This window comes from Canis lupus, chromosome 17 (assembly GCF_003254725.2).
Source record: "Canis lupus dingo isolate Sandy chromosome 17, ASM325472v2, whole genome shotgun sequence".
Classification (NCBI taxonomy): domain Eukaryota; kingdom Metazoa; phylum Chordata; class Mammalia; order Carnivora; family Canidae; genus Canis; species Canis lupus.
In genome coordinates, this window is record NC_064259.1 from 62,938,138 (window position 1) to 62,962,038 (window position 23,901).

The 23,901-nt window shown below is 35.5% G+C and overlaps 1 protein-coding gene across 12 annotated transcripts in view; it reads left to right on the plus strand.

Annotated features, from left to right (window-relative positions):
• The window catches only part of ST7L (suppression of tumorigenicity 7 like), an 86,422-nt gene that overhangs the window by 32,636 nt on the left and 29,885 nt on the right, over positions 1–23,901 (plus strand). For 9 of the 12 annotated variants that reach the window (XM_035700692.2, XM_035700687.2, XM_035700690.2 and 6 more), the window contains 3 exons: positions 2,279–2,351; positions 3,460–3,562; positions 22,930–23,080. In XM_035700692.2, coding sequence (XP_035556585.1) covers positions 2,279–2,351; positions 3,460–3,562; positions 22,930–23,080 — 327 coding nt within the window. Of the gene's footprint in view, positions 1–2,278; positions 2,352–3,459; positions 3,563–12,936; positions 13,519–21,977; positions 22,869–22,929; positions 23,081–23,901 lie in introns of those variants that run through there. The other 3 variants (XR_004806185.2, XR_007403083.1, XM_049095772.1) reach the window with 3 other exon arrangements.

The window sequence follows — 23,901 nt, forward strand, 5'->3', positions numbered from 1 at the left end:
TAATAAAGGAACATAGGGCAGCCCTGGTGGCTCAGCGGTTTAGCGCCGCCTTCACCCAGGGTGTGATCCTGGAGACCCGGGATCGAATTCCATGTTAGGCTCCCTGCATGGAACCTGCTTCTCCCTCTGCCTGTGTCAGTTCCTCCTCTGTTCCTGTGTCTGTCTCTCCCTCTCTGTGTCTTTCATGAATAAATAAAATCTTAAAAAAAAAAAAAAAAATTCGACAACCCTGACTTAAAAAAAAAAATAAAGGAACATATAGATAAATGAATAGTATATATTGAAGTATAGTGTATTAAATGAGATAATTAGAAAAGTATCAGGTGCTGTAGACATAGGATGGTACCTCATTTGTTTTGGAGTGTCAGAGACTATTAACAGAAGTTGCTTTATGGTGCATATAAGAAATTCAGAGTAACATTTTTGCAATATTTTTTGGTTATAAAATGTAATTTACTATTTCATATAATCCATACAAGAATCTTATGAGGTGGTGGGACAAATTTTTGTTAGTAGGCAAGGAAACTGGAGTTGAAGAAGGTTAAGTAATTGGGTAAGGTCTCCAGCTAGTAACTGTGGCAAGCCAACACTAAAAGCCACTAATATTCAGGCAGCCCGGGTGGCTTAGCGGTTTAGCGCCGCCTTCAGCCCAGGGTGTGATCTGGGAGACCCGGGATCGAGTCCCACATCGGTCGGGCTCCCTGCATGGAGCCTGCTTCTCCCTCTGCCTGTGTCTCTGTCTCTCTCTCTCTCTCTCTGTGTCTCTCTCATGAATAAATAAATAAAAAGTTTTTAAAAAAATAAGATAAAATCCCGGTATTTCATTTCTTTGTTTACTAGCCTTCCAATAGTAAGAAGTCGATACATGTTGGCTATTTTTATTATTATGCCAGTTCAGTGCCAGTTCACCACAAATGGAATTGGGAGAATTTTTAAGCAGCATGATCATTCTCATTCTGAGCAATGTATCAGTTTTTAACCTTGAGATGAAAACATCCTAACTAGCATAATGTTTCTGGTCATATCTTTTACTATAACATAGCATGTACAGGCCACATAGTCACCCTTGTTCTGTTGTAAGTTCCTACCCATTAGCTTGGGAATCCCCATGACTTGGAAAGTTTGAAATGTGTCACACTTGGAAAGAGAAGTTTATTTCTTTTAAACATCTGGAATTCTTCACAAGTACTTCACAATAGTGTAGGCTCATGGAGAAATTTATGAGAAATTCTTTCCATATGTAACTTATCGGGTACATGGCTTGCTTATGATACAGTGAACAAGCTTAGGAACCAAATACAATAATTAGATAGGACTTGATTTATTCAAAACAAAATAAAACTAACAACTTAGATATGCTTCTGTCTTTTCATTTTTTTTTAAAGATTTTGTTTTATTTATTCATGAGAGAGAGGCAGAGGCATAGGCAGAGGGAGAAGCAGGCTCCCTGTGGGGATCCTGTTGTGGGACTCGATCACAAGACCCTGGGATCATGACTTGAGCCAAAGATAAATGCTCAACCACTGAGCCACCCAAGTGTCCCTGTGTTTTCAGTTTTTATGATTCCCCAATTTTTACCATTCTAGAATCTTGTAGAAATTAAAAGCAAATTTATTTCTTTAGTTCTCAATTTGCTGGTGTAACTCGGGAATCTAAAACTTTGGGAAAATCCACTAATACTACTCTCCTGATAGCATTATTTTGGGCATTCTTTGAGAAAGGATTGGTATAATTAATTATAATTCCTGACTATTTTTTATATTTTATTAAAAAAATCCTTTAAGATAATGTATAAAATACAAAAACATATTAGAAGAAGAAAAAAATTAAAATCACCTGTTGTATTACCTGGATTTAACTCCTGCTAAATATTTTTCTTTTTTTTTTGAATCTTAGTTTTTCTCTCTGAATAGGTAGAGTTTTCAGTAGTTCTAGCTATACTGTCTTTTTCCCTGAATACCATTATTGTAAACAGATGATTATAAAAATTTGCTGAGGGCTTTCACAGACATAATTTAATTTAATCTCAGCTAGAAAAGTATTATTTCTGTATTTTGAGAAGAGAAAACTAATGTTAAAGATTAAAGAAGTTGCTACTAGTTGGGATGCCTAGCTAGTAAACATGAGAATCAGGGTTAAAACTCAGGTCTTTCCAGCTACATGTCTGTTTCTACTACTATATTCTATCTGTTGAATTTGTACCATGAATTATTCTTATTAAAAATTATCTTAAGATATTTTTTGTGATTCTTACCTAAGTTGAAAATTAAAATTACAGATATAAGCCTTCCAAAGTCTGCAGCAATCTGTTATACAGCAGCACTATTGAAGACAAGGACTGTCTCAGATAAGTAAGTATTGAAAACTACAGTAATTTAGAAAGACTCCTAAACTCAATACAGGTTTCCCCTGCTATCCGAAAGTTCATTTTACCCCACTTTGCGTTTACAAGAGATCTACATTAATACCTGTGTTCACTAACTGAAAGAAATCTGAACAGGATGCTCACTTTTATGAAATGGTAATTATTTTTTCCCTTTACGCTGTTCTAGCTTAGGAAAGATTTTATAGGATGCTCTACTTGCAGATAGCAGGGGAAAACTGTATTATGTTTTTCAACACTGACTTTAAACAATGCTTTTTCCTCCCTGTTTCCTTTTAAATAACCCTTGCTCTTATGGAGCTTTGAAGCTTCTTACTAGTGTAGTGGAAAGAGCATGGTTTTTAGAACTAAATAAACGTGTATTCCAATTCAAAGTCTACTGCATACCAGCTGTGGAACTTGGGCATGTTAATCAGTTTGAGTCTTTTCTTCTCTGTAAAATGAGAATAATAATACTGAAGCGTAGTTGTTTCAGGATTGTGTGTGTTAAAGTCTTAGAGCAATGGTAGAAAGTACATGGAGTACATAGTAGCTATGATGATAATGATAAGGTATATGTAGGGAAATAGTTTCCTCCTCTCTGTTCTGGGATTATAACTCCAAGTTATTCTGTTTGCCTTGTTTTTTTGGCTGTCCTTAATGAATTTCTATTTATTCCACAGATAAGATTTTTAGAAACCAAATGGCAAGCCAATTCTTTTACCTTATATTACTGTGCCTCAATAGGAATTTGAATGGAATATTCACACTCTGTTTCCTTTCAGTGAAAATTTGATAAGAATGTATTTCTGCTTCATGAGATTCTCTGGATGTCCCTATGTAGTGTTTCTTATTGTATCACCTTTCCCAGAGAGTGCCAGTGGACTTCTGAAGGTTTTCATTACCTAAATTTGAGGATTTCCATTTCTTATATTGCTTTTCTTTATATGTTGAACCTAAGGCTTTACCTTTATGTTTACTAGTTATTTGGCTTTGTCTTTGGCTGTCACCAGAAATCCTTGATTCAGGAAGTTAGATTATGATCAAAATCCATGGATTTTTAAAATTCATTTCTTGATTTTGTGGTTTTCTTACAGATTCTCCCCCGAAACAGCCTCCAGAAGAGGATTAAGCACAGCAGAAATTAATGCTGTGGAAGCAATTCATAGAGCTGTGGAGTTTAATCCTCATGTTCCAAAAGTGAGAAACTTTATGATAAAAATACATTTATTTGAGTTTATCAAATTCCTGAAAGTATGTAGACCAAAGTTTGGGTCTCCATAATTCGAGTCAGAATTGTTTTAGTCTGTTATATATATATTTTAAATATGTATTTATTTATTTATTTAAGAAAGAGAGAAAGCACACAAGGGCATGCATGTTGGGGATGTGGCAGAGGGAGAGAGAGCCCCAAACAGACTCCATGCTGAGCTCAGAGCCTGAGGCAGGGCTTGATCTCACAACCATGAGATCATGATCTGGGCTGAAACCAGAGTTGGGTGCTCAACTGACTACACCACTCAGGCGCCCCAAGTCTGTTATATTTTGATACTTACTGACCATGAAGGGATCTTAAAGACATTCAGAAGCTTAGGAACAAGCTTCTGAATAGGAGCAGTAGTTCACTGTAGGCTCTGTAATTGCTGTCAAAATAAAATGACAGAGAAGTTACAGAGAAGAAATAAAATGACGTAGTCGTAATAAAAGATCAGTTATTCTTCAGAACATTAAATCAAATTTCCTGTTACTGTAAAAGTCTTTTACATCTAGACGGATGCATGGATTTTGAACTAGGACTAGATAGACAAAGGCTGAAGACAAATAGATTAAAATAATCAGTGTTAGGAGACAGATGTGGAAGTTCCCAGAAAAACTGCCTAGTTAATGTTTATTTAGTCCCAGATGAAACTCTACCCTCTCATTTGTCTTTATATTGTACACCTTGCAGACATGCAGATTATTGTGTCTTATCACCCAAGATTAAATTTTGGATTTTGAAAGTAATGCTCCATGTTAAGAAGTATAGAGTATTCAAGAATAGGTACCTTTATTACTAAATGTAATTATCACTATTGATTCCAGTATAATGTGTGTTAATGGAATTTGGAAGCAAATAAACATTAAATAGATTAATCTCTAAAAGATAATCTCCAAAAAGTGGAAGTTGTAAGTCTATTAAAGTATAGATAGAGTCAAGAAAATTACTGAAATCTAAGAATGACAGTCAACAAATATTCATACCATTCTCTTATTAAGTGTCACTGGCCCCAAAAATTTAAATACAAATTTTATAATGAATTATATATACAGTGAAGTGTAAAAAGCAGAAATGTGAGTCTTAGTAATTTATTATAAAGCATATGAATGGAAACTACCACTGAGCTCAAGAAGCCACATTGCCAGTCTTCAAAAGTCCACCTGCCTGCCCTTTCCCAGTTACATTTTCCCTCCTGCCTAGAGATAACCAGTGTTCTAACGTTAATTATGTTCATTTTCTTTTGTTCTTAATTTTTGGTCTATACTATTAATTGTTGGCTTTATAAAATAAGGAGCGGTTTCTCTCTTTTTAAATTCTCTGGAATAATTTGTGTAAAATTAGATTTATTTGGGACGCCTTGGTGGCTCAGTGGTTAAATGCTTACCTTCAGCCAAGGGCGTGATCCTGGAGTCTCGGGATCCAGTCCTGAGACTGGATAAATAAAATCTTTATAAAAAAAATTAGACTTATTTCTGCCTTAAATGATAAGTAGAATTTGCTGATAAAGCTATCTGTATCTGGAGTTATTTATTTATTTATTTATTTATTTATTTATTTATGATTTATTTATGATTTTATTTATTCATGAAAGACACATAGAGAGAGGCAGAGACACAGGCAAAGAGAGAAGCAGGCTCCATGAGGGGAGCCAGATGTGAGACTCGATCCCAGGACTCCCTGGGTGGAAGGGAGACGCACAACCGTTGAGCCACCCAGGCATCCCTCTTTCTTTTCTTTTTTTAAAGATTTTATTTTTTTAAAGTAATCTCTTTACCCAATGTGGGCTCGAACTTACAACCCTAAGATCAAGAGTCACATGCTCTACCTACCAACTGAGCCAGCCAGACGTCCCTGATTCTGGAGTTTTCTTTGTGAGAATTTTCATTACAAATTTCATCTCACTGATGAGTTTAATAGGTTAATTACAAGTTTAGTTTCCAAAAAAAAAACAAGTTTAGTTTCCTTAACTATCCTATAACTATTCAAATTTTTTCTTCTTGTGTTGGTTTTGTTGTATTTTCTAGGAATTTATTTCATCAAAATTTTGAAATTTATTGGCATAAAGATTTCATAAAATCCTTTTTGTTACCCTATTAATGTTTGCAGGATCAGTTGTAATATCCACTGTTTAGTTCCTAATACTAGTTATCTTTTTTTTTTTTTATTAACTAGTTTCTGCAGGGACCTATCAATTTTATTAGTTTGTAAAGAACCAAGCTCTGGCTTTTTCAATTCGGTCTATTTGTTTCCTGGTTCATTCTTTCCTGCTCTTTATGGCCTTTCTTCAACTTTCTTTGGCTCTATTTTATTATTTTTTATTTCCTGTATCTTTTTATATACATACTTAGATTAATACATTATTTTTAGCCTTTCTTCTTTCTAATATATTTATTCAAGTCCATAAACCTCTAAGTATAATTTTAACTGCATTGTATAGCAATGTTTTTTGTTTAACTTAATTCAACATATTTTCTAATTTCCATCTTGATTTCCATTTTGATTTAGAGATATATTTATCCCATTCAGCTCTTTCTTAATTTCCAAACATGTGAAGATTATCTTTTTATCAGTGATTTCTGGCATAATTGAATTGTGGCTAGAGAACATATACTCTGATTTCACTCCTTTGAAACATTTTTCAGTTCTTGAATTTCTGTTTATTTTTCACATATCCTGTTTTATTTATAGTTTGTAATTACCTGCCAAAATTTAAAATATACTCTTTTATCTCTTTGAAAATAGGTTAAAGTAGTTAACTTAAAGTCTGATAATTCGCGTATCTGGAATTTCTATGTCTATTTCTCTAATGTGTTTTTTCCTGCTACATTATTTCTACTTGTCTTGTTTTCTCTTATGCCTGATTTTCTTTGACTATGTACCACTATTTTATTGGAAAAAATTGTAGAAAGAACTTGAAACTTCATATAATAGTATCTTCAGAGAGGATTTTCTTTGCTCTTAAATGCCTAGAAGAAGCAACCAGCATGACAGAATCCCCTTAATCCAGTTTCAGGGATTGATATTTTCTGATCTACCCAGATGACTAGAAACTGGGCTGCAGTCCATGAAAGTTTGGGTTTATTTCTGGTTCACCCTTATTCCTAGGATTCAGCCTTTCTGGGTTCCAATCCAGAGGATTTTACCAGGGCTCTCGCTCTTGACACACCATGAACTCCTGACTTTTGTTTGTTTAGCTTTATAAAACTAGTAAAAAGGTTGAACAGCCTCTTAGCCATCTTGTCCAGAATTGGCAAATGTCTCTACGGTAAAAGCAGCCTCAAGTATGGCTTACTTCTCTTATTTCTGCCTTTTATGGACTGTTAATTCCCTACCCTTTGTTAATTTAATATATATTTGATTAGTGTTTAAAAAATATTTCGTTGTCTGAGAGAGTTGATCAGAATTACTCAGTCTTCCATTACTGGAAGCAGAGGTCTGAAAATTCTATATGAAATACTTTGCTCTCTTATGCTACCAAGTGGTTGAGAAAATGAATTCTGCAACTAAACTGCCTAGGTTTAAATTCTGGCTCCACTACTTCTTAGCCGTATGACCTTGGACAAGTTACTCAACTTCTTTGGACTTGAGTGACCTTATGTGTAAAATAGGGCTAATATTCCTTATCCCTTAGAATTATTAAGATTAAAGTACTTTATCATTAAAGTGCTTAGAAGAATGCCTGATACCCAGTAAACATTTCAGAAGTGATTTTTATCATTATCTAAGATGGGCTGGAAATCTGTTCCCGTGTGAGAAGATAAGCAGCAGTAATTAATCAAACTATTCAAATTAAATACGTCATTGAGATGTCTAAAATTTTTATTTAATTCCCACTCAACAAAATGACTATCTGCGCCTTGTAGTTGTGGACTTGTTTTCTGCTTCAAAAATGCTCTTATGCAAAATGTATTCCCAGCAGTAACAATTCTGATTATGTGCATTGTGCATTGGTCTTCAAAACTACTGCTGGAGGTACTTGGGTAGAGGGAGGGTAGTAGAAATCCCAGACATTGCCCGAATTAAATTGTTGGATAGATAATATATATTAATCTCCAGATTGAATCTGCTCTAGATATTCTACACTGTTTTTAGGGATACTTTTTTTTACTTTATAAACACAACATGAGAAGTTAAGAAGACCTAAATAAATGGAGATAGGTACCATGTATATGGATTAGAAGACTCCATTAAAAAGATATTAAGACCACAGTTCTTCCCAAACTGATCTGTAGATTCAATCTAATTCTTTTAAAAAAAAAAAAAGATTTATTTATTTATTTATTCATGAGAGAGAGAGAGAGGCAGGCAGAGAGGCAGAGACACAGGCGGAGGGAGAAGCAGGCTCCATGCAGGGAGCCCGATGTGGGACTCTATCCCGGGTCTCCAGGATCACACCCGCTGAAGGTGGCACTAAACTGCTGAGCCACCCGGGCTGCCCCAATCTAATTCCTATTAAAATCCTATCAAGCTTATTTGTAGAAATTCATAAGCTCATCCTAAAATTGATAAGAAAATGCAAAGAACATAGAATAAACAAAACAATTTTGAGAAAGAAGAACAAATTTAGAAGTTATGCAACTTTACTCAATTTCAAGACGTTTTTTTTTTTTTTAAAGAGATTTATTTATTCATTCATTCAGAGAGAGCGAAGAGAGAGGCAGAGACACAAGCGGAGGGAGAAGCAGGCTCCATGCAGGAAGCCCGATGTGGGACTCGATCCCCGGTCTCCAGGATCACACCCCAGACTGCAGGCGGTGCTAACCTGCCGCCCCACCGGGGCTGCCCTCAAGACCTTTTTAAAGCTATAGTAAACGCCCAGTGCTCATCCTGTCAAGTGCCCCTCCCAGCGCCTGTCACCCAGTCACCTGATCCCCCTGCCCACCCCTTGCTTGTTACCCAGAATTAGGAGTCTCATGTTCTGTTACCCTCTCTAATTTTTCCCACTCATTTTCCCTCCTTTCCCTTATAATCCCTTTCACTATTTCTTATATTCCTTGTATGAGTAAAACCATATAATGATTGTCCTTCTCTGAATGACTTACTTCACTCAGCATAATACCCTCCAGTTCCATCCACGTCGAAGCAAATGGAGGGTAGTGTCTGCCTTTGGTTCAGGTCATGATCCCAGGGTTCTGGGATCGAGTCCCACATCAGGCTCCCCGCAGGGAGCCTGCTTCTCCCTCTGCCTATGTCTCTGCCTCTGTGTCTGTCTCTCATGAATAAATAAATAAAATCTTTGAAAAGAAATGGAAATCCAAAGACTAGAGAAAAATATTTATGAGTCATAGACTGTTAGAGTTCGCTATCCAGAACTTATAAAGAACTCTTGCAACTCAACAATAAGAGGACAAACCACTTAATTAAAAATTAATTAGTAAAAAATTGAATAGTCACTTCACCAAAGAAGTTATGTGAATAGCTAATAAGCACATGAGAGATAGCATCATTAGTCATTGGGGAAATACAAATTAAAAGCATAATATAATACTGCTTTATACTCACTCAAATGGCTATATTCACACAGACTGACAAAATCAAATGTTTGCAAGAATGTGGAGAAACCGCATCACTGCTAGGCATATAAAATGGTATAGCTACTTTGGAAACAATTTTGCAGTTAAACATATGCTTGCCATATGACCCATCAATTATATTCCTATATATTCTACCCAAGAGCAATGAAAATGTATATCCATACAGAGACTTATAAACAAGTGTTTATAGTAGTAGTATTCATAATAGCAGAAAACTTGGAACAGTCCACAAACAGGTGAGTGAACAAATAAATATGGTATCTCCATACAATGGAACACTGCCTAATACTAAAAAGGAACAAACTATAAGTACTTGTAGCAACATAGATGGACCTCAAATACTTTATGTTAAGTGGAAGAAACCAGACACAAAAAACAACATATGATTTCATTAATAGGAAATTTCTTGTGCAGGGAAAACTATAGGCACAAAAAGCAGATCGGTGGTTCCCTGGAGCTTGGGGTGGGAGTATGGATTGACTGCAGACTGGCATGAGGGAACTTTTTTGCTAATGGTTGCACAACTATATAAATTTAGTAAAAATAATTGAACTGTATACTTACAATATGATGAATTTTGTGATGAAAATAAATATCTCAGTGAAATAATGTAGAAGTATATATATAAAACTAGTATATAACATGTATGTATTTAACATTTTTATTTGTAAGTAGAAATTTAAGTATTTCCCCCCTACTCAACGTCAGAGCCAATTGATAGTTAACTATCAAAATATCTAGGTAAGTAGAATGGTGCTATAAGCTTTACAGTATTGTTTGTGGATACACAATTTAGGCTGGGTATTTTCAAACAGGATCATTATTAAGGTTTTTGGGAGAAATTTTAAGCTCCAACAACTTGGATAATATCCCACCTAAATAACATTGGTGTTATATGAACTGGGAGAGCTTTGCTATTTAAGGCTGTTTTTGCTGGGGTCTTACAAGTGATGAAGTATGTACTAACTCAAATTCCTACTCCTCCTCCCCCCTTTATGCTCTCTATCCCTGCCTTTCAGCTGGAACCAAGCAAACATAAAGGGCTTTAGCAGTTTTCTTCCTCAAACTTCAACTGTGGGTTGTAATAACTTATTTATTAATCTGATGAACAGTGACTTTTACATACTCACACACATTTATACATACATAAATTTAATCTTTGTTTTTATAAATTTATTATGCAAATTTATCAAATGTTGTATGACTCTTACCAGTAAAATGACAAAGGACAAAGCTGTTTTAGCAGGAAATATTTTTTGGCAACTTTCCACATAACTACAATAGAAATGGCTACAGGTCTAGAGCTGTGCAATTTTCTAAGCTGGAAACTATTAGAAGTGCGATAGAGAAAGATCACGTGGGATCCCTGGGTGGCGCAGCGGTTTGGCGCCTGCCTTTGGCCCAGGGCGCGATCCTGGAGACCCGGGATCGAATCCCACATCAGGCTCCCGGTGCATGGAGCCTGCTTCTCCCTCTGCCTATGTCTCTGCCTCTCTCTCTCTCTCTCTGGGACTATCATAAATAAATAAAAATTTAAAAAAAAATTTGGAAAAAAAAAAGAGAAAGATCATGTAAATCTCTTCAGGCTATGAATTTGCTTTAGATATTTCATTAATATTGATTGTACAGATTTTTTTAATCTACTGAATGAATTTCAACATAAACTATGAAAGTAATAGCAAAAAATTAGGAACAGCATGTTTTCATGGATTTTGACTTGTTCTTCATTATGTAGCTATGGCTTTGGTTCAAATTTTTTTTAGCCACCAAACAAGAAAAAGATTGTGCATCTTTCAGCTACTATAAAAATAGGTTGTCAGATTCTTTTTTAAGTAGAAAATGTTTCGTACCTTCTGACTATTCCACAGCACCCTCATGTTCTTTATTATCCAACCATCAAAGAGTTTTATAGAAGGTAGTCTTTTTTTAAAATTGAGATCATTCACATGCCATAAAATTCACCCTTTTAAAGTACACAATTCTGTGGGTTTTAGTATATTCACAAAGCTGTACAGTAATCATCACTACTAATACTAGAACATCTTCATTGCCCCAGAATGAAACCCTGTACCTATTAATAGTCACTCCCCATTCTTTTTTTCTCCCTAATCTCTGGCATCCACTAATCTACTTTCTCTCTCTTTGGATTTGGAATCATAGAATGTGTGGCCTTTTGTCTGACTTGTTTCTTTCACTTAGCATAATGTAGCAGTATCAATACTTTGTTCCTTTTTGTGGCTGAATGATATTTCATTATATGGATATACTGCATTTTGTTCATTCATCAGTTGATGGCCATTTGGGTTGGCCCCACTCTTTGGCTAGTATGAATAATGATGCAGTGATGCACATTTTTGTGTGAACACATGGTTTCACTTCTTGGCTATAAACCTAGGAAAATTGTTGGATCATATGGTAATGCCATGTTTAACTTTTTGAGAGACTTCCAAACTATTTTCCAAAGTGGCTGTGCTATTTTACGTTCCCACCAGCAATGTTTGAAGCATTCAACTTCTGAACATCCATGCTATTGTTATTGTTTGTCTTTTGATTATAGTTATTCTAGTAGGTGTGAACTGTGTCTCGTGGTTTTGGTTTGCATTTCCTCAATAACTAATGATGTCAAACATCTATCTTTTAAGGTGCTTTTTGGCTGTTTGTATAACTTCTTTTGATAAATATTTATTCAAATCCTTTGTGATAAATATTTATTCAAATCCTTTGAACACTTTTAAATTTGTCTTTTTATAGAAGGTACTCAATAACATTATTCTTAGGGTAAGCTATTGACATTCTTGATTAATGTGGTCCAAAACCATTTTGAATCTTGATAGTTGAAAATATCACTATAACATAACTTCACACTGGAAATGTAAACATGAGGATAGGTCATGAACCTTGCTGACATGTGGATGTTGAAGTCAGGGTTAATCATTAGATAAGTTCCTTATATGTATGCACAAGCCTCAGAGCCCATGATTTAAATTTATGCCTTAGCAAAATGATGGCTTTATAAATTATGGATGTTTAGAGATACCATAGATGATTAAAATTGTAAATATTATATCCATGAATGTCAGTGATCTGTGTAGATGTGATTGTTGACTTACGACACTTTACGTATCAGTTAAAATAGTATTGTCCAGCTTTAATTTAGAATCTAGCAATAGCTTGCAGCAATATTTCATTGAAGCTTTGTTTTCTAAGCATACTACCACCAAATTCTTCTAAATTTATAATTTTTATATTTAAATTTGAAATAATTACCTTTTTTAAACATTTATTTATTTTAGAGGGAGCTAAAGTGCAAAGTGCACAGCTTCAGTGCAAGGGGGAAGGGGCAGAGGAAGAGGAAGAGAGAGAATCTCAAGGAGACTCCCCACTGAGCACAGAGCCTAATGTGGAGCTTGATCCCACAACCTGTGAGATCACAACCTGAGCTAAAACCAAGAGTTGGACGCTTAACTGACTGAGCCATCCCGGCACCCCTGAAATAATTATCTTTTTTTAAAAGATTTTATTTATTTATTCATGAGAGACACAGAAAGAGAGGCAGAGAGACAGAGACACAGACAAAGGGAGAAGCAGGATCCATGCAGGGAGCCCGATGCAGGACTCAATCCTGGGACCCCAGGACCATGCCCCAGGCCGAAGGCAGGTGCCAAACTGCTTAGCCACCCAGGGATCCCTTGAAATAATTATCTTAAAAACAAAATCACAGAATAGAAAGTCCAGAAATCTATCCACATGCATACTGTCCATTGACTTTTTTTTTTTTACAGGAGTGCCAATGCAATTCAATGGGGAAAGGAAACATTCTTCAACAAATGGTGGTAGAACATCTGGATGTCTAAGTAGGGGGGAAAACATGAGTTTTTCTCCTAGTATACATAAACATTAAGATAGATCATTGACCTAAATCTAAAAGCTAAAGCTATACAACATCTAGAAAACATCTAAGAATATCATTGAAATTTTGGAGTAGGTAAAGATTTCCGAGGACACAAAAGGCATTGAACTATAAAAGGAAAAAATTATAAATTGGACTTCTCAAAAATTTAAAATTCTGTGCATTGAAGACAACATTAAAAAAATGAGAAGGCAAGCTACAGACAGGAAAAAAAAATTGCAACTAATTTGTGTGGCAAAGGACTCCTATCCTGAGTATATAAATATAAAAAGTGTGAAAAATGACCAGAAGTCTTCAACAGATACTTCATAAAAGAAGATACTGGAATGTTCAATAAACACATACAGATGTGCTCAACACCACTGATTATTAGAGAAATGCAGTATAAAATCACAGCAAGGTATTGCTTCACACCTACCCAATGGCTATAATTAAAAAGGCTGATAACATGTTGGTAAGATTGTATAACAATTAGAACTCTGACACTTTGCTGCTAAAAGTATAAAATGTTATACAATTACCTTAGAAAACTATTTGACAATTTCTTATAAGGTTAAATTTGTATCTCACTCTGTGACCCAGCAATTCCACTCCAAGTTATAAACCCAAGAGAAATGAACTGAGTTTTTACAAAAGGGATGTGAACGTTCATAGCAACTTGATTCACGATAGCCCCAAACTGGAAAAACCCAGATGTGCATTACAAATAAGTGGACAAATTGCGACATATTTATTCAGTGAGTTCAGCAATAAAAAGAAAGAACTGTTAAAGTAAAATACGGGTAAATCTAAAAAATACAGTATTGTACAAAAGAGTACAAAATTAATGTTTCCACTTGTGACATTGAAAGGTGAGCTGTGCTGGTAGAAATTAGAACAGTGGTTGCCTTAGGTGGTCAAGGTAGGGTATTAACTGGAAAGGAGAACTTTCTGGGGTGATGGAAGTGTTTTATGTCTTCACTTGGGTGTTCCTTGTCTACATTTGTCAAAACTCATCAAATTGTGGTCATAAGGTCTGTGTATTTTACTGTTTTTAAATTATACCTCAGTAAAAAAGAATCTGACTCAGCATAGAAAGCATTGTCACAGTATCATGCCTTCTGACTAAATGCAATGATATATATGAAGCACTTAAAACAATGCCTGTGTGTCAGGCAAGAGTATTGATCTTGGTGATTATTGCTTTAGTACACTTCTGCTACCATTTTCTCTTCCTGCTTAAGCTGGTCCTATATGCACTCTTTTCTTGTGAATATTATTTTAGCGCTTATGGCCTTAGTGTGTGTCAGATTTGGGGATTCTTTTGTTGAGATGAGGTAAAGGTGAAGTTCTTGAGACAGGTAATAACTAATTTTAATTATACCCAAAGACAATTTATTTGTGTCTGACAGGAGAAGCTCTTGAGGGAAGAGTAAAGTAGAACATTTAAAAACAAATAACTTGAGTACATGCTTCAGAATATATTATCTGTAGCTTTTAGAAATTATTATTTCCTATTTTACAAAGAAGCTGGTTTGTGTTGCCAAGAAACCAGACCACGTCTGGAGCTTTCCTTAAGTGCAAGGGGAATTTTAAAAATAAATTGATACAGAAAAAGGAAAAACCCATTCTGGTTGATCAGAAATTAAAGCGTGTATGATGTTCTGAGTCCCATCCGCTAATAGAAGGTAACAGCTCTCAGCAAGCTTACATTTTATTGGCCAGATTACATATATTATAGCAGCATATGTGAAAGATAAGAGGGAAACACGCGCTTGATTGAGACCAAGTGATGTAGCAGGAATCAAGGGAGAAATGGGAAGTGGTTTTGAAGTCTCTGACCCAAACTTAGGGCACAGTTGCGGGCTCTGCCTTTCTGTTGTATTATGCTGTCCTAGGTGGAAGAGTAGATACATAAAATGCTTATCTCTTCAAGTACTGTTCTGTAAGATGATGTGGAAAGGAGTTTTCCTGTGGCAAATGCACTCTCTGGTCTCCCTTCCTTTTCCTTTCAATATAAGATCACTTTCTCTTTGCTCCTGAGACTGCCGGGAGTATTATGTTTTCTTTCAATTTATTCAGATTGCAATTCTGTTTACTTTCTATCTGGGAACAGTCTTTAGTCCCCCCGCCCCCCCGGCCCCGATACACATCCATGTAGACTCTTTGCATTCAGCCTGCCTGTCCAATCTCATAGAATGTGCACTGAGAAAACTAATTGCAGAGATAAATTGGTTCTTGATGTGCATGACTGATCAAGAGCAAAGTACCTTAATTTCAGATGCCTTCAGAGAGATTTTTTTTTAACCTTTGCTTTTAAGAGGAAGATTATAAAGTATTATCATTACTTCAGGTCAGAATTATATTGCTTTTGGTCAAAAGCTGTTGTAAGATTTACAAGATAATAGAAACAAAGTAAAGAAAAATTATAAAGATCAAAGCAACTCAAAATTAAAGTGAATTTGAGTGTAAGCATAGGTATGATTTTAGAGTAAAAAAGACCTCACACCATACATCATTTATGTCTTTTTTTAAAACTATAACTTCTAAAATAGCTTTAGTTTTCTTTAATTTTAGGGAAAACAAGAGACTTGAGTAGTCATTTGAGGGTGTTGTCCCCAGTTGGATACAAACTGTTTCAGTGATTTGTGATTTGTCCCAGATATAAAGTAGGGTGATTTGGAGGTAATAATGGAAAGTCCTGCAGCGTATACTAGGTACCGGCCTTGGCTGCTGATAATTTCCAAACCTGTATGTTATAACTCTGGCTCCCTTCCTTGTCTATAGACTCATATTTCTATCCAGTTGTGGAAGTTTTTACCTGGATATCTGATAGGTACCTCAGCTACTTCAGTGTGTCTCAAACTGAATTTTTAAAAAATATTTTATTTATTATTTGAGAGAGAGCAAGCAAGTGGAGGAACAAAGGGAGAAGGACAAGCAGACTCCATGTTGAGCATGAAGCTTGACTCAGGGCTTGATCTCAAGACCCTGAGATCATGACCTGAGCCGATGCTTAACTGACTGAGCCACTAAGGTGCCCCTCAAGCTGAATTTTTAAAATCTTATTTTTAAATTTCTTCTCCAATTTGTCCTTCCTTATTTCTGTATTTTGATGTATGGCTTCATTATCATCTTCTCACCATTAATCTTTACTTCTGCCCTTTCTAAACTGCCAACTCGTATTACAGCCTTTGAAATGTCTTTCAGATCTAGCCATCTACTCTATCCCCTCTGTCACTGACCAGTGTATACCCTCACTACCTGCTATTTTAAAAATTATCATTGTTATTTTGAGTGATGAATACTTCTTAAAAAAGAAATCAGACCCTTCAAAAGTTTATAAAATAAAAAATGCAATCCTTTCTCTCCCGATTCTACTTCTCTCACATAACCACTGTTTCTGTTTGGTTTATATTATTGCCAGGCATTTATTTTTTTTTTAAGATTTTATTTATTTTTCATGAAAGACACACACACATACAGAGAGGCAGAGGGAGAAGCAGGCTCCATGCAGGGAGCCTGACATGGGACTTGATCCGGGGTCCCCAGGCTCAGGCCCTGGGCTGAAGGTGGCGCTAAACTGCTGAGCCTCCCGGGCTGCCCACCAGGCATTTTCTATGCATTTCTAAACATACAGATAAAACTATAGAAGTAATCTCATACTTTCCATCTTTTGCTTAGATGATTAAAACATACTTCTCAATGGTCTCCCTGCCATGATCCCATCTCCATACTGGCCATTGCCAGAGTTGTCTTCAAAACAGCAAAGCTACTCTGCGTAAAGATCTCTCTCCATGTTCCCTATCACCTATCAGATAAGGGCCAACCTCTTAGTATGGCATATACAGAAACCTTCATAGTCTAGGCCCTGCATCTGTCTCCAACCTTACTACTTGCCACTTTTGCTTTGCTCCTTATCTCATTATTCCCTAGATAGGTCATATCTCATCCTGTCTCCCTAGCTTTGTATATATGCTTAATCTCTTCTCTACTCATGGCAAGAATCCTGCTCATCTGTTGCCTCATTTGTAGAGGTATCTTTACCATTTTTCCCAAGCAGAAATAATGGCTCTCTCTTCTCTGTTCCTTTAGTGCCTTAATCATATCTTGGGTTTGGTTTGGTTCTGCTTGTTTTTTGGTCTGTTTATGTATCTCTTCCTTAGTTCTCCCAAAGCAGAACTCTTGTGTAACATAACATTTTATATCTGAAACTCTGCTTAGTATATAACAGGCATTCAATAAACATTTAGTAAATAGGCATGTCTGTACTTTAGACTTAATTTGCTATAAAGACCTAAGTTAAGTAAAATTTTAGATCCCATCATGTTTTGGAATTTGAAGCCATTTTACTTAATATTTTGATGAGTTTTGCTTAATGTTATTTTTTTTTACCTTTTATGAATGGTAGTACAATTTCAGCATGAAGTTATTTCTTATAAAATAACTCAGCATTTAATGGAACACTATATAACAATTAAAACTAATGAGTTAAATCTATTTAGAGACAAGAAGAAATGTACAAGATATATTGTGAAGTAAAAAATGAGTTATGTAAAAGTTTGATCCTATGTTTAAGGATGTTGTGTGTAAAGAAATCCAGACAAATATAAATTAGATTATCCTTTTTATTTTTTTATTCTCTAATTTTTTTAAAGAGTTTTTTTAGAATTAATCTTTAAAAAATTCATTCATTCATTCATTCATTCATTCATTCATTCATGAAAGACACAGAAAGAGGCAGAGACATAGGCAGAGGGAAAAACAGGCTCCCGGTGAGGAGCCCAATGGGGGACTTGATCCTCAGACTCAATCCTGGCACCCTGGGATCACGCTCTGAGTGCTCAACTGCTGAGCCACACAGGCATCCCTATTTTAACTTATTTCAGAGAGTGACCGAGAAAAGAGCATGAGAGCCTGAGTGGGGGGAGGGGCAGAGGAGAGGGAGAGAGAATCTCAAGCAGGTGGGGCTGAGCATGGAACCTAACATGTGGCTCAATCTCACAACCCTGAGATCATAACCTGAGCTGAAACCAAGAGTCAGACACTCAACCAACTCAGCCCTTCAGGTGCCCCTATTCTCTAATCTTTTAATACAGTATTTCTACTCTGTAATTCTGTAATGTTTGAATTTTTTGTACAGTAAGCGTGTACTTTAAGAAGCAGAAAAAAAATCAGCCACTCTTCAGTTTTCAACCTTTTTTATTCTTTTTTTTTTTAATTTTTTATTTATTTATGATAGTCACACAGAGAGAGAGAGAGAGAGAGGCAGAGACACAGGCAGAGGGAGAAGCAGGCTCCATGCACCGGGAGCCTGACATGGGATTCGATCCCGGGTCTCCAGGATCGCGCCCTGGGCCAAAGGCAGGCGCTAAACCGCTGCGCCACCCAGGGATCCCAACCTTTTTTATTCTTACTCACAGAAACATAAAGTCTAGGTAGCAGAAGTTTGTTTTGTTTTTAGTTGCCCAGAGAGTTAAAAAACTATCTTTAAGTAAAAACTGAAATATAAATATGAATTTGAGGGGATGCCTGGGTTGCCCAGCGGTTAAGCATCTGCCTTCGGCTCAAGGTGTGATCCCTAGGTCCAACATCGGGTTCCCTGAATGGAGCCTGCTTCTCCCTCTGCCTATGTCTCTGCCTCTCTGTGTCTCTCATGAATAAATAAATAAAATCTTTAAATAAATAAATAAGAATTTGAAGACATTTTAGCTATATATATCAGATCAGGTCAGTAAGTGTTTAAATGCCAGGTGCTATAGTAGAATGAGAAGGATGTAGTGTGCCAGGTGCTATAGTAGAACGTGAAGGATGTGGTTTCTATTGTGTAGTAACTTACAGCTCATGGTGGGTAGCAGAAATTACGAGTAGCAGTTTGTGAAGGAGATAAAATAAGTTATAAACCATCCTATAGGGATCCCTGGGTGGCGCAGTGGTTTAGCGCCTGCCTTTGGCCCAGAGCATGATCCTGGAGTCCCTGGATCGAGTCCCACATCAGGCTCCCTGTGTGGAGTCTGCTTCTCCCTCTGCCTGTGTCTCTGCCTCTCTCTCTCTCTGTGTCTCTCATGAATAAATAAATAAAATCTTAAAAAAAAAAATTAACCATTCTATAATTAACCATTTTAAAGATACTTTCTTTAAACTGAAATTTTTCCCTTGTATTTTGAGGGTGAAACTTTATTTCAGTGTTTTATTAGAAACTGAAAAATAAGAATTGCTTTGTTTTAAGGTCAAATTGAAAAGGACATTTGCTTATAAGTAAGACATAATGAAAAATAACATAACATAAGGAAGATTTTTTTAATGATTAAATAGCAAAGATTTTAAAATATAAATGCCTGAAGTATCAATTTCTAGTAAGCATGCTATTTGTTTGATTAGTATATAAATTGTCACGTAGATCATTAAAAAGTGAAAATATATACTTGATGTTCAAAAGAGTATTTTCTTGACCTAGTAAGCTGATATTTTCTCTAAGTTTTGCTGAATAACTGTTAACTGAATATATTTTGCTGATTGTTTGCTAAGTGACTACCAAGATAGGTTTAGATTAAAGCTTCAGGGTTCTAAAACTCATTGAAGATAATTTGGGATACTTTGTCTCCTCTACCTGTAAAGTGAAACAGAATTTTAATAGAAAGAGCTTGGTTTATGGATTAAAACAATTTTCTTGTAAAAATGAGATAATTCATGATGGAGATTCCATTGTGATGGCTGCATTTTTAAAATTAATTTTTATTTTTATTTTTTATTTTTTGCTTCCTACTGAAGAAGCTCTTAGTGCACTTGCTAAGAACATAAGGAGTCATGTCAGAGGTCAGCTATTTGAGTCCATTTTCCCACAGCTGCCTGGTGCGAGTGATCTTTTACTGTGTTTTAAAAAAATGGGCAAGGATTAGAGAGGATTAGAAAGAATATTACCCTCCTGAATATAGGCCCAAGGCACTAAGGGGAGAGAACCCAACCAGGCAGCAAATGGGCTTTGCTTGACCAGGACACAACCTCTGCTGCATTCCTTTAAGAAACTGAATGGGAAATGTTAAGTCCCCAAACTGGATTAGTAAATAATCTCATAGCTTGTGACATCTGCTAAAATAAATTGATGAGCAAACTGCATTCTTACACTTTGAGGAGAGAGCCAGAGACATCAAGATTAAGAGTAACTATTCTTTTTTCTCCCCAGCTTTATTGAGGCATAGGAGTAAGAGCAATTAAAAATAGGCATTAAGCTCAGTGAGTGTTGGAAAGGCACATTTCATAAAAAAAGAAAATATTATTTTAGATATATTCATACAGTACACACATATATATTGATTAATAACCAGAGGCTCAATTTTGAAACCACTACACTTTTTTGTTTCTTCCTGCTTGTAGCAGTTTGACAAAGTGTTTCACAAATTTAAGCTCCAATGTATGTTATTTATTTCCTTAGTTTGTGTCACAACCTGAGGAACTCAGAATTTGGAAGTGTGAGAATATATCATTTACGACACTTCTCAGGAGTCTCTCTTTCTATATTTTATAGCTTAAGTTAATGTGGTTTGGACCTCAGGATACATACTTTGGTATCAAATTATGTAGAACCAAACAGGTTGTTTCAAACCAGTCAAGTAGGGGAAATGTACTCTGGTCTTAGTCTTTGGAGGAAATATTTAGCTAACTAAATATTTTCTGAAAAGTTTTAAGTTACCACTTTAATAGTAAAGATGATGTACAAGTGGTGAATTCTGCATCTTTCTTTATGTAATTAGTACATTTGACTGTACTGCTTTTGTTATGGATTATAATATTAAGGCAAGTATTCAAGAATTTAAGATATTATTTAATTTCGTATGTGAATAAGAATTGATAGGCTAGAACTTCTTTTTTTAAAAATATTACATTTATTTATTCATAAGAGACACAGAAAGAGAGGCAGAAACACAGGCAGAGGGAGAAGCAGGCTCCATGCAGGGAGCCCAATGTGAGACTCGATCCCTGGATCCAGGATCATGCCCTGAGCCAAAGGCAGGCAAAGGCAGATGTTCAACCACTGAGCCACCCAGGTGTCCTAGGCTATAACTTCTTTAACAGGCACACTCACTAATTCCTTGAATGTGTATTGTGCAATGCTTTCTTAGCCTTGTTCAAGTTGGCGTACAACAGCCCTCTGTGTCCCCACCCAACTGTCCAATCTGTTCATCCACATTTTATGCATCTTTATGGATCAATTCAAATCCCAAATTCCATCAAGTGGTTTATTTTCAGCTCCTATATCATAAGTAATACCTCCTAAATGTATAGTTACCATATGACCCAGCACTTCTATTCCTGGATCTATACCCAAGAGAGATGAAAACATATGTTCACATTAAAAGTACATGAATCTTTATCGCAGCATTATTCACAATAGCCAAAAGTGAAAACAATCAATTGTTCATCCAATAATAAATGGATAAACAAATGTGGTATATCCATATAATGAAATATTATTCAGCCACAAAGAGGAATGAGGTACTCGTATATGATATAATATGGACATACCTTCAAACACTATGCTGAGTGAAAGAAACCAGTTATAATAGACCATATATTATATGATTTTTAAAAATTTATGTGATTCTTTTTGCATGAAATAACCAGAACAGGCAAATCTGTAGAAATGCAAAGTACATTAGTGGTTGCTTAGGGGGAATGGGAATTAGAGGGTAATGACTAACGAGGATGGAGATTCTTTTTGCAGTGATGAAAATGTTCTAAAATTGACTGTGGTGATGGTTGTATAAACCATTAAAAAAATAAAAATAAAAAAATAAAAACCATTGAGTTATATACATTTATTTGGTTGTATACTTTAAATGGGTAAATTGTAAAGTATGAATTATATCTCAATAAAGCTGTTATAAAAAAGTTTAAAAATTTATATCTTTTATCCAAATTATTTTTTTTTTAAAGATTTTATTTTATTTACTCATGAGAGATACAGAGAGAGAGAGAGAAGCAGAGACACAGGCAGAAGAAGAAGCAGGTTCCATGCAGGGAACCCGACGCGGAACTCGATCCCAGGACTCCAGGATCATGCCCTGGGCTGCAGGCTGTGCTAAACTGCTGCGCCACCGGGGCTACCCTATCCAAATTCTTATATACACTGTTTATACCTCTAATAAAGCACTCAACATAGTCTTGTTATAATTAGTAACTTAAGAAATCTGCCTTTCTCGGGGCACTTGGGCGGCTGTCAGGTAAGCATCTTCTTTCTGCTCAGATCATGATCTCAGGGTCCTGAGATCCTGCATCAGGCTCCCTGTTCAGCAGAGAACCTGCTTCTCCTGCTCCTACCCCCTGCTTGTGCATTCTCTCTCAAATAATAAAATAAAATCTTTAAAAAAAAAAAAAAAGAAATCTTTCTCATTATGTTAGGAAGCTCCAGAGAATCTGGCATTTCCTAACAAGCATAGTGCTTTGCACTCAGTAAATATTAGTCTAATTGAACTTATTCACAATTGAGTTCCTCCACCTGTAAAATGGGAATAAGGAAAAAGAAAGTCACCACAAATGTTCCAAAATTGTATTTTAGATCTTTATACTTAATTCTCTTTTGGAAAAATAATATTTACTCTCACATTATTTCCTCAGCTGAGTTTCCATTTTGTATTTAGCAGAGTTATACATAAACTATTTAGCACCTTATTTTTGCCTTTAGGAATATTCTGATCTTTGGAATTTGCATATAAGCATTTTATACACATTATCAGTGTGACCCTTTTGTCATCTCAACTAGCTTAATGTTTGTTTTTTTAAATCAAACTGATTTTATAAAATTCGTATCTACATTTTTGTGAATGTTTGAGCTTAACATAATTTTTCATTTTCTTGTGGTGTGTCTTTGTGTGTGTTATCTTTCTAGTATTTACTAGAGATGAAAAGTCTAATTTTACCTCCAGAACACATTCTGAAACGAGGGGATAGTGAAGCAATCGCCTATGCTTTCTTCCATCTTCAGCACTGGAAGAGAATAGAAGGTGCTCTTAACCTGTTACAGTGTACATGGGAAGGCAGTAAGTATTCTTTTCCAAATGTACCACTAATGTCTTGGACTGTTATTGCATTCCCAGGCAGCCTTTCTAAATGAGATTGTCTGAGTGTCCCGAAGTATTGTTGTTCAGATTTTTTTCAAAGTGAACTCAGAGGTGTTTATTTGGTTTATTGGTAGGAGAAATACTTCATGTACTTATTGATGCTACATTTAGGAAAAGCAAAATGAGAAACTATTACAGTATTTTGCCATGTATTCATTTAAATGACATGTTTGTAAGGACAGGAAATGAAACTTACATCCCTTAATTTATAAGCTTTTTAATGTGGTTGAGTTATTTTAATATTTTTTAAATTGGACTTTTGGTTTTTTTTCAGATATATACATCATGAAACTATTTTCCTCACAACTAATATCAACTCTTGTTCTTTTTTTAAAAATATATTTTTTATTGTGGTAATATACACATAACATAAAAGTTACTATTTTAACCATTTAATTTTTTTAACCATTTAATTTTAAAAATTTTTTATTACTTTTAAAAGATTTTATTTTTAAGTAATTTCCACACCCACTGTGGGGCTCAAACTCAGAACCCGAGATCAAGTCTCACACTCTGCCAACTGAGTCAGCCAGGCCCTCCTGTTTAAAACTGTTTTAACAGTTTTAAAATTTACAGTTCAGTGGTAGTATGTACATTCACATTGTTGTGCCACCGTCACCATCATCTATCCCTAGAACTTTTTCATCATCCCAAACTGAAATTCTATATCCATTAGTCCAATGACTCCCCATGCTTCCCCTCTCTCCAGCCCCTGGTAACCATTCTATCTTCTGTATGAG